We start from the raw sequence: 16756 nt of genomic DNA on the forward strand, positions 1-16756 counted from the left end.
CAAGCCGGATACCTATCCATAATACAATATATTAACGTTACACCTGTGATTATTCCAATGCCAGTCGACGAATTGCGAAATTGTTAAGAAATTTTTGAACATTTGTCAATGTTAAAATAAGAGGCGCCAAAACGATTTTATCGTTTGTTACAAAAATAGTCCTTACCTTATTATACTTTGCCGGACAATTTTCAAAAGCACGAAGGTTGTGACTTCCTTCAAGGATGTACTGCTGGTATCCTCAGGGTTACATGTTCGCCACCGAATGGATTGTCTTTTTTTCCACTATACAGAAATGGAAAGAACGAGAAAGAAAAATAGAGAGAAATGCACGTTTCACCGCGTGTCTTCAAGACATTCTGTATGTGGTTCCTGGATGAAGTTGCTGTGAAAACTGAGCCGAGGCACGGAGGCAAAGAGAAAGGCAGCCTCAGAAGTAAGGCTCCCTCATTGGCAGTTGATACGCGCTGTCCTTTCGCGAACATCCTACCTTATACCAGTGCGAGAAAAAGAAAGAGAGACTCATCGTGATTATATTTTGATAAAATACTGTCGTATCTTCGAAGGTCGAGGTCTGATCACCTGGCAAAAATTTCTGTTATAAAGTGATAATCGAGGAAAAGAATAATAATAATGTAACAATGTAAAAAGTTTACATCACAAATTTTAATAAATTAAAACATTTGTAACTTATACAATTTAAATGTTTTTTATCGTAAAAGAAATCAAGACAGATTATAAAGATATAATCATATAATCGATTTAAACAATTACAGTGTTATATAGATATGATATTTCTTTATTTTTTTACTATTTTTCATTTTTTTATTCTTTTTTCTTTTCTTACATTTTTCATTTTCTTAAGTTATAAACATTATACAAATAAATAAATGGATCTTTTTTTGTTATATTAATGCACAACATTATATTTAATTTGACATATGATAATACGATCCTGGCAATGCCTCGTGTAGAAGAAAGTCGAGTAGTACTTTGGGATTGGTTGAGGCTAGTGAAAGTATTCTTCGCGTAGTTACCTTGGTACTCAACTGAGTCACGCGATATTCATGGCATGAAGTCGACATCTGTTGGTGCACATATTAATTTAAATAAACATTTCCATCTAAAAGGTTTACACAAAATATTTCATTATTTTCTACTGTCAAAAGATTTCAATAGAAAAATCATTGTAACAAATTTATCTTTTTACAAATTTGTTAAGTATCTTTAATTTTTTTATATAAAAAATACTCAAATTTTTTGTTCTTATTCCTCGCTTCTAATTCATCTTTAATTCACTATACAACACAGCAGGATGTGATAGTTAAACATCGTTTAAATGATAATAAGATAAAATGACAGACCTTTTTAAAAATTACACGGTTATTAAGATCATTGAGCTCTTCTGTAAGTTCTGCAGTTTCAGACAAAGAGCTAGTTGCGCAGTCGGTTGCGTTATCCATCGAGTAATCGAGTGACAGTGTTCACTAATATTAAGCTGTGTAACTATAGCATCCAAAATTTTACAAAATTTTCTTGTTTTACAAATTGCGATTAACATGAATTACTTTGTAATATATATGCTCAAATTTTCATTAATATTGAGTAAGTTTTAAAATTAAATTTTATCAAATTTTATTGCTTGAAAGATTAAATTTTATTTTATTATGCTTTATATTTGTATTTGTTATACAGATACAAAGATGACAAATCAATTCACTTTGGGTCATTTCGTAAGAATCTGTTTCTTTTTAAATTCTTTTAGGAATTATTCGTAGTATTGCTACTTTTTATGTGATTAAAGTAGAAAATTTTTAATTATACAGGATAGAAATCATTTGGAAACCTATGAGGAGATTTCGAATGAACAAAACGATACCGACATTTTTGCCAATCTAATTTTTCGCTTTACTTGCGAGAATATGCCATCCGGTTTTTATGCCGATATAGATTACAATTGCAGGATATTTCACGTTTGCGAAAATTACGGCAATGGTTTCCCAGTGATTTGCGCTAACGATACAGTGTTTGATCAGAAACAGCGGATATGCACGGACGATGAAGATATCGATTGTCAGCACGCTCATGAATGGTACGTATCATATTACGATATTTGGATGAATCAAAAATAATAAGTGTCTTTACGATATGACCCATACAGTATTAAAATTTTTCAAAGATAGGAATATTTCAATAAAAAATGAAACATTTTATGAAAGTTGCGAAATATATCTTAAATATTTTTTAGATAACTCTAAAATAGTAAAATGTTAGAAGTCAAAATTTGATAACTTTTTGTTTTGCTTTTAAATATATTTTCAATTTTATTGCATATGACACATTTTAGAAACATTTCATATATTTAATATTTTGCAAAATTGTTACATATAAAATTGTGAAAGGTTAACACCTTTCCTTAAACAATCTTCCGCAACAATCAATATGGGAAATAATAATTTATTCCAGGTACTACTTGAATGAACTAACTTATTCTGCAGAAATTGAATCAAGAACGATTATAGAAGAAATTATAAACGAATCGAAAGTTGTTGAAGAGGATGTAGTGCCTTCCGTTTTGCCACTCATGGTTGACTAAAAATTTTTACATTACGTTATATATTATTATATATTTATGTACATATCATTGTACGCATCTCATGTTTATACCGTTATTACCGATAAGAGAAAAAGAAATCTATAATTCAAATTATTTTATCAAACAAGTTTTATTAGAATTAGTTTATATATTTTATTTTTCTTTTCTCTGTTCGATACATTATAAATTGCGTTTGTGGACAATTAATTGCGTTTCACGTCAGGTTTTTGAAAAAGATTGCTTTATTTTATCTGTCTAATGTTAATATTCTATCCAAATAAAAATAGATAAATTACAATATTTGATCGCAATGAGAAGTGTTAGAAAATAATAATTATAAAATTCCAATATTGTTTTGCTTTTGTAGTAGTAGTTCAACGTTCTGGCGATTGCGTGTAGTAGCAGGATCTTGACTACGGTCTCTTTTCTGGTCTTGTTGCGTCGCAGTACGCCTTTGCCGCATGCAATGCATAAAACTGGTGAAATAAATAAAAGAAAGAAAATATGCACGAAATGAGAGAGAGAAGACCTTCAACATGGCTTCCAGAATTATCTCAGGTCTATTCCTGACTGTTGACTTCTCAAGGTTCTTGAAAGTTGTAGCACTGGTATTTTCGATATCAATATTACAGAACATGCAAACGCATAATTTTATTATATTTATTATTTACATCTTAATCAAATTTTACAAGTTAAATATATAAGTTTAAATATTTTTTTAAATCATTTTATAATTATAATATGATTTTGTTTGCAATCTTATAACTGTATTGATATAAAAATGCTTATTATAAAATTGTATTGCAAAATAAAATATTATTTACTTTTTAAAATTAATAAATAAATAATTATAAATTGGAGGGATAACAGCAATCATACAAGATAGATAGAATTCATTTATTTTTAATAAGATATAATTAAAGAGTATGTCAGTCTTAAAATCTATGCAGTTCAATATTCAGTACGACTGTATGGTGTAAAATTTTTAATGCCATAATTGTTACATATAGATAATATTAAAGGAAATATGAAAAAAATGTTACCCACCACCGTAAAATCCCCATGACAATGAAATAAATATTTCTTGCGAAATGGCGCATATTTTATGATTAAATTGCGAGGGATTGTTTCCATAACCATCTACGAAAATGCCGTTTCTTCAGATTCTAAATATATATTATCTATTCTAACTTTTGAAAATATACTCTATTGGAATTTTGTGTTACTAAAATATATAAGTAGAACATATTATAAGAAACAAATGTGGACGCATCCATAGAAATTATTATCTAACTTTTCGATTAACTTTACCTTTTCAGGAAGTAATGGAATTTTTTGATACAAACAACTATTAAGCATAAAAAACGTATACCGAAAGAACGATTTTGTTGAAATATGTAAAAATTTAATTAGATACATATCTGAAAATTATTTTGTTGGATCATTAAAATAATTATGAAATATGTTTAAACATTATTAGCAGTGTTGAGAAATGTTTTAACATTCTAACAAGCAATTTGAAAGTCCTACATAATTATTTTATGGTCTAACACAATTATGGCCTAATTTTACTTTCAGAACTGTCTTCACAGCTAAATTTTCAGCAAAACCGTTCTTTCTGTCTTAATTATCTCAAAATTACATTTTATGAACGCAACCACGACGGTATATTAATATAAAAAAAATTAAAGCTAATCCATTATATAATCTGATTTGTTTCAGACTTCAAAGAAAGTCTGTAACGACAGAGACATAAAGCTCTTAACGAGACGTTTAGGATTTTAATACAGTATACATCGAGAATAATTAGTAGACTTGATCAGTAGGCGAATCAAAGTACTATTTTTCATGATGATAATACGACCTATGGTGATGTGGCCAAGTAATTCCCGGACCCGTTTTATAATTGTCGTTCACATATTTAATCTGCGGATTGTCCGACCCCAATATACTTTGTCGGAGCATACCCATCATGGCCGACGCAAGTGCCATATTGCTGATCATACTAGCCATGGTAGCAGTCGCTCTCGCGTGAGCCAAGGCCATTTGAATGATGAAAGATATTACGAAACCGATTCCAGGCATCAAATGGCTCATCTTTGTTTTCATCGTTCTTCCGAAATGTATCATCGCGCTTGTCATTTTTCTGGACATGATGTCTTCTCGCAAACGTGGCAACTGAATTCTCAGCTCCGAGCATGTACTTTTGTCGTCGGACGATTTATCGAAGGATGATTCGGTATCCTTGATCCCATTATCTAAATTTTCGATTTTCTCCGTAGAAATTTCCAATTTCTTTCCTAACTTTTCTGAATACTCGTCCAACAGAGATCTGAATTCGTTCTTTGCACGGTGTTCCTTTTTGCGGTCCCCCTCACTTTCCGTAGATTTTTTTTCAAGCTCGTAAGTCATTTCTTCCTTCAAAGGTATTATCTTTAATTCCTCCGCATTAAGATTGTTTATTTGCTTCTCGGGATTATCTTTCTTCAAATGTTCATCGGTAAAGGTCTTTAATCTGCTGGCAAACTTTTCGTTCAAACGGGGCCCAAAGAGTACGCTGAAGGCGTTGTAAGCGTTCTCCATGTTGAGGAACTGAGCGACATCACCATCGGCGAAATCCGTCGCATTGGCCTTGATTTTATCCAGAAACATAGTAATTATCTGATCATCGTTCATGGATCGCTTAATATCTGCATACTCGTCGCTCTCTTGCAAAAGCTGAAAGTTTGTTTCTTGCACATCGTCCAAGCTTTTCTCTCTCTTCTCCTTTTCCTTTTTGAGTTTTTCATTGTCTGGCCGTTGATCCAATACTTCTTCCATGATGTCGCTGATAATCGTCAGGATACTTGGTAAATTTTTATTATCTTTAATCTTCGTAGCTCTACCCTTACGAAATCCACCAAAGCTAATGCCGACCTCGCCATTTCCGTAGCCTCTGAGCTTTAGGAAACTCAGATCTACCTGAAATTTGTCTTCCCTCGCTATCTTGTACCAGTCCAGGAGAATGTTTTCTATGGATTCCTTCTTCGTCAGCATTTCTTTCTCGAAATCGCTCGTGGACATACCAAAGAAATATTGTACTTCAGTTTCCATTGATCTTCCGATACCGAGAGAAGATGTGGCAAAACCAATTAATGATGGCACAATGCCAGTGATTACTGGCCAGATAAAAATGCCCATGCATCTGATAAAGCTAAGGCTAAGTACGCATTGAACTACCTGCGACAGAAAATCACGATTTGCAGTATGCTGATTCAAATCTTCCACTTGTTTCAAGATCTCGTATTGATCGGCAGTTAGAGAATTCTTGATTGTAGAATTTAACGTATCCACGAAGTATTGCTTTGAATTCTCCTCGGGTTCCTTTTCCAAACTTATCTTAGATTTCGAAATATTAACTAGAAGCTGAAGAAGGTCGGATTCCGTGATGTTCGGGAACGTGCTGTCCATTGTCGTTTCCGAAATCCATTCATTTTCTCCCTCCGTTTCATGGTAAGAATTTAATAATTGATTAGTACTTCTTCGTCTCCTTTCGTGTTTCTTCGATGATGTACCCGAGAAAATAGACTCCGGCAATGGTCTTCGCTGTAGTTTGTGTTCAGACAATTGGACTTTCTCCTTGGAAATATCTATGAGAATGTTTGACGGTTGTCCAAGATATCCGGGAACGACTCTTTGCTCGTCTGAAAAATAAAAAAAAATTAAGATTTAATTAATTAAACATCGAAAAGAAGAGTTAATTTTCGTTTAACGGATGAGACTGATTCACCTACTGACGGAGTGTTCGAAGCCCTCGATTCTCCTGGTCTTATCTGATTCACCTGCTCCACTGCTTGCGCGACTCTTGATGGAACCGCCTGTTCCTGTGGTTTCGATTCCTGCGATGTCGGCTCTTGCAATTTCGGCTTCTGTGGCGCATCCGACAAGATTTCAAATTGCGGATAATTTAGGCCAAAGCTAGGCAATCCTGGAAACTGAGGAATGCCACTTTGAATTCCGCCTGGTAACATAGGGATTTGAGGAATAGGAAATTGTGGTAGGCTGGGGGCTCCAGCAAAAGGATTTCCAAATCCAGGAATACTTGGGATCTGTCCAGGAAGTTGCCCTGTACCAGGAATCTGACCCCCGCCAGGAATCTGACCCGCGCCAGGAATTTGACCCACGCCAGGAATTTGACCCGCGCCAGGAATCTGGCTGATACCAGGAATTTGGCTGATACCAGGAATCTGACTGATACCAGGAATCTGACTGATACCAGGAATCTGACTTATACCAGGAATCTGACTGATACCAGGAATCTGGCTTGCACCGGGTATTGGAAACTGACCAAGTAATTCCTCGAAGTTTGGTAGAGTCGGCGAAAATTGCTTCAAAGTCGGCCAAGTGACGTGTTGAGAGCAGGTGACAAAATTATTGCTTCTCGCGCATTCCAGCATGTTAGTTATATATTCGTAACGTATTGAATCCGGTATCGCTCTTTCCGCTAATCTGACAATGTTCATTTCCCGAGCAGTCAGAAGAGAACCTATCACAGGATTATTAATATCTAAGTAAGAATTTTCCAAGCGCGGCGACGAGTTTAGCAGATTCTTCAATGCACTCTCAATTTTATCCTCAATCGTTTCTGTGGCGATCTTCGGCGCATTTTCATTCTTTCCATTAGACGTCTGGTTATCGGAATAAGCATTATTCAGTAAAATTGATGATAAGTCAACTTTTGTCCTTGGCAGTGTCTGATAAATTCCAAAATTAGGAAAGTTTGGCAGTCTCGGGAAGAACTGGGCAATAGTTGGCCAAGCTATATTCCTCGTACATTCGAGAAACGTGCTCTCTCGAACACAAGTAACCATCCTTTCCACGAAGACTGGTCTTATTGATTCTGGTAACAGGCTTTCTGCGACTTGAACGATATTACCTTGTTGTTCTGTGAAAGAAGCTAAAATTTGCGGCGATTTTGAAGTAACCGTAGAAGTTAGAACACTTGGAGTAGAATACTGCACGCCCTTAAGAATTCTTAAAATTATACCTTCCGGAGATTCGGAAAAAATCGGATAAAATCTAGTGTCTGTGATGGTAACAGTAGCGTCTCCGTGTTGGCCGATCTTAACGTCAGTCTCCGATAATGGTGATGGATCAGTCAAATTTTGAGGTAAAGTAGACTTACTATTTGCCACTTGAGGATGTCCTCCGAAATTTGGGAAGCTGGGCAGTCTAGGGAAATATTCCGACAAACTCGGCCACAGCACATTTCTTGAGCATCCCAGAAAGTTGCCCTTGCGAACACAGTCTATCATTCGATTGACAAAAGTCGGACGAGCAGCATCAGGTAGTAAACTTTCTGTTATCTTAAGAATATTCAATTGCTGATCATTAAGCAGATTTCCGAATTGTTGCGTGCTGGTGATTTTGACACTCTGATCATCTCGCACATTTGGTGAAGACAGCTGAATCGTTTTGAGAATATTGAGTATCACCGATTCGGGATGTTCTGTAAATATCGGCACGAATCGAGCACCAGTAACGCTAATCACAGGACTGTTATTTTGTGGAAATTTCGTCCTGGAAATAATTTTTACGTTGGGATTTGTTTGCGATTTATTCCACTCCTGTTGATTCTTAGTAATCTGGTCCGAAGCATTCTTATCTTTCAATATTTTATCTTCTTGTTTTTCTGGTTGTTGAATAGGTAATGATATGTTAGGAAATTCAGGGAAATTAGGAACGTAAAGAGCAACCGTAGGCCAAATGATGTATCTGGTACAGTTGAGAAAATCGTTGTTTGCTTGGAGACAAGACATAACTTGAGCGACTAGAGGAGCCCGAGCTGGAGGTGGTACCATGCTCTCCGCCAATCGCAATATATTAAGTTGTTTCTCGGTTATAGTTGTCAAAACAATCACATTTTCGCCGACGACCAACTGAGAATTTTTCGGTGTCACTTTCAGGGATTTACATGTCTTTGTTAAAATCTCTGTAATTTTGTTTTCTAATTCGTTCGATACTTTGGAAGAAACTTCACTTTGGCGAGATAGTAATATGGGAAGACGAGCGGGAGTCGATTCTTCCGAAGAACCAGATTCCGGTGGTATTTCAGTTGCCGGTGGAGTCGGTGTAGTCGGTTGATTTCCTCCGAAAATCGGTAAAAATGAGGAAAAATCAGGAAGCTGAAAACCCGGGAAAAAACTAAATACATCGGGTAACTGCCAATCCGGTAGCCAATCGGAAATATCTGGTAGAGCAGGATTAAATTGCTTGACCGTCGGCCAGGTAGAATATTTGATACAGGTCACATAATTAAATTCTTGAATGCACTTAACAGTCTTTTGAACGAATTCTGGACGATACGGAACAGGAAGTAGCTGTTCGGCCATGTAGATCGACAGTAATTGCTCCGGAGGAAGTGCAGCGATGTAAGAATCTGTGCTATGAGCGACAGGTGGAAACGGTATTTGCTCCTTCGCGTACTCCTTCAAGGTATTCTCAAGGATGTTCACGATCACCGCTTCTGGCTTAGGTTTTCGCATTCTCGTGGCGTCGGCTTCAATAACTTCCGGAAGTTCGCCCGCGAAACTAGGAAAGGGAACGATAGGATACTGCGGGTATAACGCTATCGATGGATACCAACTCGGATAATCCGGAAAAGCTGGCAGTGTCGGATAATGCTGCTTCACCATCGGCCAGGCGAAGTACTTGACGCAGCTAAAATACTCAAACCTGCGTACGCACGAGAACATCCTGTCGGAATATTCGCGACGTCTCTCACCAGGTAGAAGTTTCTCAGCCATCTGCAGGATCTGGAGCTGGCCGACGGTGAGCAGTGTCCTCAAAGTCTCGTTTGTTGGATCGATAAAGGTCGGTGCCAAATCGTAGGTGACTTTCGATTCCAAAGCGCCTTTCAAAATGTTGAAGACAACAAATTCGGGCGTCAGCAGTCTCGGGTGATGAACGTTGCTCTCCGACCTCGCGGACTTGGCCCTATTACCCTGAAACAGGTCGATCAAATTTACCTCGATCGGAAAATTATCCAGAGCCTGCTTAACTGTTTCCGGAAGATTATCGAGCACGACGGGCCAGACAAAGATGCGTATGCAATTCAAGGCACTGAGACCACGAATGCATTCCCCTATGTTCTCCACAAATGACTGCCGCTGCTTGATCTGTACCAGTTGCTCGGCGCACTTTATTATTTCCAATTGGTTCTCGGTCAATTCAGTCGTGTTCAAGCTAGCCGAGTATGTTTCGTTCGTAGGTGATTTCCGCGTTAGAACAATATTTTTTAAAGTATTCAGCAGTTGAATTTCCGTGAATTTCGGAATGTCAGGAAGCACCTCGACTGCCTGTTCTCTCACATACTGAAGGAACGTCCTGTTCTTAATCTGCTCCTGAAGAAACGCGGCTTGATTTTTCCACTTTTGAAAGCGGTTTAAATCGGCTTCCGTTGTCGAAAATGATTGATCGAGATTCTCACTCTGACTTGATGTCGCTTTTATATCGCTGCTACGCTTACGAATCTCTTCAACAGCAACCTCGTCAACCTCAACCGATTTCTCTGAAAGAAGACTTCCTTCATTAAATTTTTCCAACTGTTTCGCGTCATTACCAACGGATTCAAGAGCGTCATTTCGTATAGATATCAATTTTTTTATTTGACCGTCTACAATCGACTCTTGCTCGCGAGCAGGCAAATTACCTTCTTCAGCATTCAAATAGACAGTCGAACTCTTGTATTTGGACTTACCTGGAACACTGGCTCTATTCTCTCTGTTCAAGTCCAGATCTTTGTCACCGATTTCTTCATTGTCCTCTTCGGCGCGGTGTTCCTCTAGATTTTTTTCAGCTTCTTCCGCTTGAGCAAGTTGCAAGCTACGAAGCTCATTATGCACGTCCTCTTTCACGCCCTCGGTATTCTTTATTTGTGTTTCATCCAAATTATGTTCCGCCAAGTTCTCGATCTGCTCCGTTTCTTCTTTATTTAAATCTACTTTCTCCGTCTGTTTTAAGCTAGATTCCTTCGGATTCGCTTCAAGATTCAAGGAAGTATCTGCATGCTTTTCTCCTTCCGGCTTCCCCCTGTCTTCGTTCTTATTCACATCCACGTTTTTTACATCCGCGTGCAATTGCTCGACATTAATTTCGATAGTATCTTCTTGCGAATCCGGGCTATCCTCTGTGATACTTTCCAATATCTTTCGCTGGCCCGGTTCCTCAGTGTCGTCGGACTCGATCTGAGCGTCAAATCGTCGAATACCTTCATTTTTCTGCGCGTTCTGCTGGACATTTTGTGCGACGTTCTCACCGTCCTGCACGGGCTTACCGGAAAGATTCACGTCATTTCGTCGCCTCTTTTTTGCCACACTGCTTTCATCGCCAATAGCATCGGCCTGGATCTTTTCAGGATTTTCGACAATGTCTTCCACTGGATCCTTCCTTTCTTCATAATGACTAACGTCTTCGCCTCTATCTTGTTCCGCCAAGCTTTGCGTTTGAATCTCCTCGTTTACGGCATCGGGATTGGAGTCACTCACCTCCGTCGGTTCCGAACTCTTGCCGTGCACTTGGTCCGCGATGACGCTGCCGTCATCGTGAGCCACACTTCGCGCTCGTGCGTGAAGGACGCAAAGCAGAAGGAAGAAACAGAGAAGCACGAGCCGGTGGATGCTCGTTGTTGACCGTGGGCGTCGAGAGTTGAGTGCTCTCATGGTCGCGGTCGAGAGGCGAATGTCTCGGCTACTTCTGAGTCGGCCTATGGTCAGCCATGGCACACGCATGGTGATACACATACCATCGCCTAAAGCACGCCGACTGCAGCCAGCACGGGCAGCTTCACGGACGAAGAAGCGAACCTGTAGATGAATAACAGCTTGGCATTTCCATTTTTGCGGTGCCCCTCTACGCGCCTACTTCGGGGTTGCGAGATAACGAGCTTAGCTAACGAGTGTCCGACCGGTTACGTTTCCTGCGCGGAAATGGCAATGACATCAGGTGCATCGATGGCTCGATTTATTCCGACATGCGATTTCCTTAACGCAATTAATCGTGCAAATTGATCGTATCGTTCCAGTATTATCATGTTTATGTTATGAGTTACTTGTCGCAAAACTGAGGAAATTTTTTTCACCTCAGATTATTTGGCAATTATAGGTTTACGAATACTTTTAATACAAGGAGCAATACATGAGGAGAAAAGAATGAGAAACGCCATAAACTTAGCTAAGTACATAGCATATATATTTTTACAGTACAAAGATTAATCTGTATACACGCCATCGGGCATATCAAGATATAAAATCTAAAATAAAAATCTAAATTGTAATTAAATATTTTTCTGGCATCTCCTATAAATTTCTTACACGTTGTTTTTATAAAAATTTATATAATGATATTGATGATATTGATTATAAGCTATCATTTGCCATTAAGAGAAAATTATGGCTAATAATAATAATAGCTTATAATTAAGAAAAGAAACATCGTTTTTAACATATCTTGTCTCGTCCATATATTTTAATTACTGTTAACGATAAAAGATTGCAAGAAAACAGGTGTTTCTTAAAAAGGTTTAAAAAATCATGATTATGATGATTACGACGTAAAAATAAATTAATTAGCGATGGATGACCAGCAACATAATTCTTAAAGAAAATTGAAAGAAACAAAGAAAATAATAATCCGTATAGATCTGAACGCGATGTTGCATAAATAAAGATCACAGATCAGGTTTCGTATTTAATACAGTCTTGCTCGCGCGCTCTCTGCTCGCGCCGGTGTAAAGGGTCGAATTTTTAGTCCTTGAAGGAATCGAGACTCGTAGGAATGGCTAGGAAGAAGGGGCATTCTCTATGGTGGGGAGCGGAGAGTAATGCATTTTTATAGTAAATTTTATTTTCCAAGATGGTCGGCACGATGCTCCCTACTTCTTCCTTCTCTTCGCTCCTTCCGTACTGGATTCACTGCGCAAAGACGATGCAATAAACCTGTATTGCCTTTCTTTACTCTGCCTTGCTTACGGTGCATCCACAACGTTTAATGCAACTTTACTATCTTGCCATCGTTTCGTGCGATTCTATTCTCGTTGGCAATTTTGCCATCAGATATTTCCATGCATTATTAGTATTTATGCATTTTTTTTACACTACAAGGAAGGATATATAAAAACTTTTTTTTACACTACAATTTCTTTATAATAATTTTACATATTTTTTAAATTTTATATATTATTTAAAGATTATATTGAAATAATGTAACTAGCTGTAGATAAAGAGATACCTGGCTACTTTGCAACAAGTATATCGAGGTAAACCACGTCGATCATCGACCACTTTTCTATGAGCTACTTACTGGCGCCAGACCGTTAATGAATTTTATGAAGCGTAATATTCCTTGTAATATCTCGTTATGAGGTCAGTCAGCTGTTGCTAAGATAGCTGGAAGCGCAGTACATCATTCGTTAAGAACGACTATTTGCGGCAACATTGCGCATGTAAGTGCCAGCTGATGTTTAAAGGATTGACGCGACAGTATCTGAAAGAATAAGCTATATCGGGAAAAGTAGTTTAAAAAAACGTTTCTACATACTATTCACAAGTGGATTCCAAACATATAATAAAATATTTCTTGAATGAGGATTATAAAAGTGTGTGAGCGTGATATCGAGAATTTCATTGGAAAATTGTGAAGCAATGCGTTCCAACTACTCTTGGCTTAGTTCAGCCACTCCTTTTCAAGGTGACGGCCACGTGTGAACGGTCGTTGGACGACGACCGTGACAGTGATGTGACATAAAAAGTGAAAGACGTAGGCAGGTATGTGCTACTCCTACATTTTTTTTATCAAAATGTGACCTGTTAAAAATAAAGAACATGTTAAAATATAAAATATAATTAATTATATAAAAGATTTTTATAATAATTAAAAGAGATTTTATATATAAATTTATAATCAACAGCAAAATTTCCAACGCATCTGAGCAGTTGTGAAGCTGTCGCGAACTTTTATCGCTACAATTTTATCAATAAAAGACATGATATATTAAAAGAATACTTTCTAACATTAGAATGCAGGTCGTTCTCCGGATACTCCAAGATGTTTGTAAAATTGGTACCTAGGAGGAATTTGAAGGAGGTGCGCAGAAAGTCAGTGCGCAGCGAGCGGGCAATCCTCTTTTCGAGTTCAAACCGCTCGGTTGGTTGGAGGGAAATCATACGGTTACTCGTGCGGGTCCGAATAGCACGTATTTCGTGTAGTCCGGTACACAGGAGGTTCAGAAGAAGACAGAGGGAAAAAGATCGGCCGAAAGAAAAAGCATCGTCAGTGTCGATGAGTCCGGGTGGTGGTAAACCGGTCTGAGAATGAAGGCGATTGGCCGGATGCTGGCATACGTGCTATTGGCAGCTGCATTTACGAAAAATGTGCTTGCAACGAGTGCCGCGAACGTCAAATTTTCGAGGGATAGCAACAAAATTGCACGATGCAATACTACGAAACTGGAGCTGATTTCAAAATCAACGTTCCTGCACCCTGACATCGACGGTGTTCAAAGTATTCTGATTAACGCATTCCAAAGCAGACCAGTTGAAGGTAAGAAACAGATCAACTTTTACATTTGTTATAATAATAAAAAAAGCGTTTCGTAAATTAGAAAAGTTATTTTGCGCTAGTAAATTCATAAATGTCATTTAATTTTATTAATTTCTTTCACTGATGTATAATTATTTCAAGCAACTTATATCAATAAAGATTATGTATAATAATGTTAATTACATTGATGTAAGGTGACACTGTATTTATTATATAGAAATTGAACTTGGGGAGTTTCGTACTTTTGGACAGAAAAGAATTCAATTCATGCTGATGCCGATGATGTATAAAATGGGAGTAATGATGACAATGTTAATGGTGATAGCAGCGATTTCAGCGAAGGGAGTTCTTATTGGTAAGCATTATGTTATTTTTTGTACTGACAGTGAAAAGTGTCACCCGTACAAATGTATAACGGTCTCGCTAACTGTCTTATAGTGTAACCTGCATACATGATTAGATGACATTGCTGACCTATTTACTGTATATGAGATCAGTATTCAAACAAGCGTTAGATGAACATTTGAAATTTACTTACCCATCCCAATATTTCTTATAATTATTGATAAATTATTTTACTTAAACAAAATTTTTTTATTGCTTGTTTTATATTAATATCTATCAATAACTTATTTGTCGTTATTATTTAATATTACAAATAATAAAATCATTGATATTTATAATTATATAATCTTTTATTGCAATTCTCGTTTTTCGTTAACCGATTTATTTATTCATCCATCCATTAAATTTATTGTCACAACATGTTAAAGTTTCTTTTCTTTTCAAAATTCTTACCGTTAAATTTAAAACTTGTTTTACACGGAATACACGGAATACACGGAAACGGAAGTTTCATTCAGCGTTTCTAATTGCAGGTCTCATAGTGCTTGTGCTTAAACTTAGCACCTTTCTAACGAAACTTCATTCCGGTTGGCACACACCGCAATCATGGCCATCACCGCAACCAGTTCATGTGCACCTTCATAGCCTTTTTCCACACGCTCACCCACATGTATACCAAAGCTGGGACGCGGCGAGTGGTCCCGCATATGAGGAGCAATATTATCCATATTATAAGGGATAAAAATTATATATGTGATGTGATTAGGAAAGTTGTATTGAAAAGCCATTAATGAAAAGAAAGTCATAACAAGACATAAAATAGTCATTAAAAGAAGACATTATTTATATATAGAATTGTGAAGATAATCTTTATTTTCTTGTGTCCATTAGTTTATTCAAATGATGTTATTAATTCCTGGTCTTTTATGGCTGTAAATGTTAATATTTACAATAGCTGTATTTCTTGCTTCAGATGCTATTTATTGGAAGCACTTATTTGTGCGAAAAATAAGAGTTAGAATATCAGTAACAAATATTAGATTTTACTGTGACACAGTAACCGACTTCTTCGCATATTTTAATGTAAATTAAGTTTATACGAGTACCAAAGGAATTTTCCTAACTTACAATAATAATTATAATTATATTTGTTATAATTATAATTATATTTATAACATTGCAGAGTATAAAAAATCAAGAAGTTCCTTTATTATACAAGGAAATACAAGTAGCGTTTTATAACGCAATAAATATGTAATTATTTATTCATAATGTATTTATTATAGTTTAACATTTGTTAAACGCATGTGAGAGATGTACCACACGATGCGCCTTCAGAATACGTAAATCAGACAATGTTCTATGCACATCGCATGGTAAATTAAAAAAATGTACAATATCCTTTGTAATTATTTTCATTAAACAAGAATTACATACAAAATATTAATTTTCTTTAAATAATGAGAAATTTACGTTATGCATAGAATTATATTTCTCCGTACAAGACAAAAAGTGTTTATATTTAAGAATTAACCTCACACATACCTCATATTATTAATAAGAAAATATATATATGTAACATAGTTTTTATTGTATAATTATAAATTATATATACGTTTTACTTTCAGCACGTATACATTTGTTATTTCACACATACATATTCTATTCATGTTCTTTTTTTATTTTTTCTAAACCAACAGGAAAACTTTACATTTCCTCAAAAATAAAATAAAATTTTATCAGAAATACAATTTTTATAGAATTTTACCGATTCCTAGATTACTAAAATTAATATATTTATGGACGTGTAGTCAGTGTAGCGAATCACTGAGCGGACGCAGCTACATTACTATATAAAGTCTCTTCCGGTGTAAATAGCATTCTCCGGTAAATGAGACCTAGTTTTCCCAGCCTATGGTAACCTGGCGTGGGGTATCTGAAAAAAAGTAAAATATCTCTACAGCGCCTCGCGTAATACAGTGCAGTCTACATGGTAAGCGAACAGGAGAACGACGCGTTGTATGCAGTGCATGTTGAAGAGAAGATCGGACGAATAAAAGTCTCTAAAAACGTATATTTTGGTATCTTTTGTACACCAGTGAAATGCACGTTTAATTAGCGGTGAACAAATCGTGAGGGATATTACTGATAATATATCGGACTGAATTAGCGATAGTGTAACAGATGCATAATTAAAGTGAAAGTTACGTGATTGGATCTAGCGTCATATGTTCACGT

General features: G+C 36.5%; 3 protein-coding genes across 3 annotated transcripts; 2 read left to right on the forward strand and 1 right to left on the reverse strand.

Moving 5' to 3' along the window:
* The first annotated feature begins 904 nt into the window (after positions 1 to 904).
* LOC105828523 lies at positions 905 to 3622 on the forward strand. The gene is made up of 4 exons (XM_012666890.3): positions 905 to 1605; positions 1696 to 1733; positions 1827 to 2092; positions 2467 to 3622. The coding sequence occupies exons 1-4, from the start codon at positions 1560 to 1562 to the stop codon at positions 2594 to 2596; spliced, it is 480 nt and encodes a 159-aa protein (XP_012522344.1). The 5' UTR covers positions 905 to 1559; the 3' UTR covers positions 2597 to 3622.
* On the reverse strand, positions 3480 to 13932 carry LOC105828474. The gene is made up of 2 exons (XM_012666810.3): positions 6366 to 13932; positions 3480 to 6279 (listed from the first exon to the last, which is right to left on the reverse strand). Exons 1-2 carry the CDS (start codon positions 11374 to 11376, stop codon positions 4436 to 4438), a joined length of 6855 nt encoding a protein of 2284 aa, XP_012522264.3. The 5' UTR covers positions 11377 to 13932; the 3' UTR covers positions 3480 to 4435.
* A 12-nt stretch (positions 13933 to 13944) lies between these two features.
* Positions 13945 to 16264, forward strand: LOC105828486. Its single transcript, XM_012666837.3, has 3 exons — positions 13945 to 14173; positions 14391 to 14528; positions 15052 to 16264. The coding sequence occupies exons 1-3, from the start codon at positions 13945 to 13947 to the stop codon at positions 15258 to 15260; spliced, it is 576 nt and encodes a 191-aa protein (XP_012522291.2). The 3' UTR covers positions 15261 to 16264.
* The last annotated feature ends 492 nt before the right edge of the window (positions 16265 to 16756 follow it).

The sequence above is a fragment of the Monomorium pharaonis genome, chromosome 6 (genome assembly GCF_013373865.1).
Source record: "Monomorium pharaonis isolate MP-MQ-018 chromosome 6, ASM1337386v2, whole genome shotgun sequence".
In the NCBI taxonomy this organism is placed as follows: domain Eukaryota; kingdom Metazoa; phylum Arthropoda; class Insecta; order Hymenoptera; family Formicidae; genus Monomorium; species Monomorium pharaonis.

Coding starts and splice junctions, on each gene's coding strand:
- LOC105828486 (XM_012666837.3), top strand. CDS start 13,945: ATGAAGGCGATTGGCCGGATGCTGGCATACGTGCTATTGGCAGCTGCA. Junction 14,174..14,390: donor CCAAAGCAGACCAGTTGAAG/GTAAGAAACAGA, acceptor TTTATTATATAG/AAATTGAACTTGGGGAGTTT. Junction 14,529..15,051: donor AGCGAAGGGAGTTCTTATTG/GTAAGCATTATG, acceptor TTCTAATTGCAG/GTCTCATAGTGCTTGTGCTT.
- LOC105828523 (XM_012666890.3), top strand. CDS start 1,560: ATGAATTACTTTGTAATATATATGCTCAAATTTTCATTAATATTGA. Junction 1,606..1,695: donor CAAATTTTCATTAATATTGA/GTAAGTTTTAAA, acceptor TTTGTTATACAG/ATACAAAGATGACAAATCAA. Junction 2,093..2,466: donor TGTCAGCACGCTCATGAATG/GTACGTATCATA, acceptor AATTTATTCCAG/GTACTACTTGAATGAACTAA.
- LOC105828474 (XM_012666810.3), bottom strand. CDS start 11,376: ATGTGTATCACCATGCGTGTGCCATGGCTGACCATAGGCCGACTCAGA. Junction 6,280..6,365: donor TTCGAACACTCCGTCAGTAG/GTGAATCAGTCT, acceptor TTTATTTTTCAG/ACGAGCAAAGAGTCGTTCCC.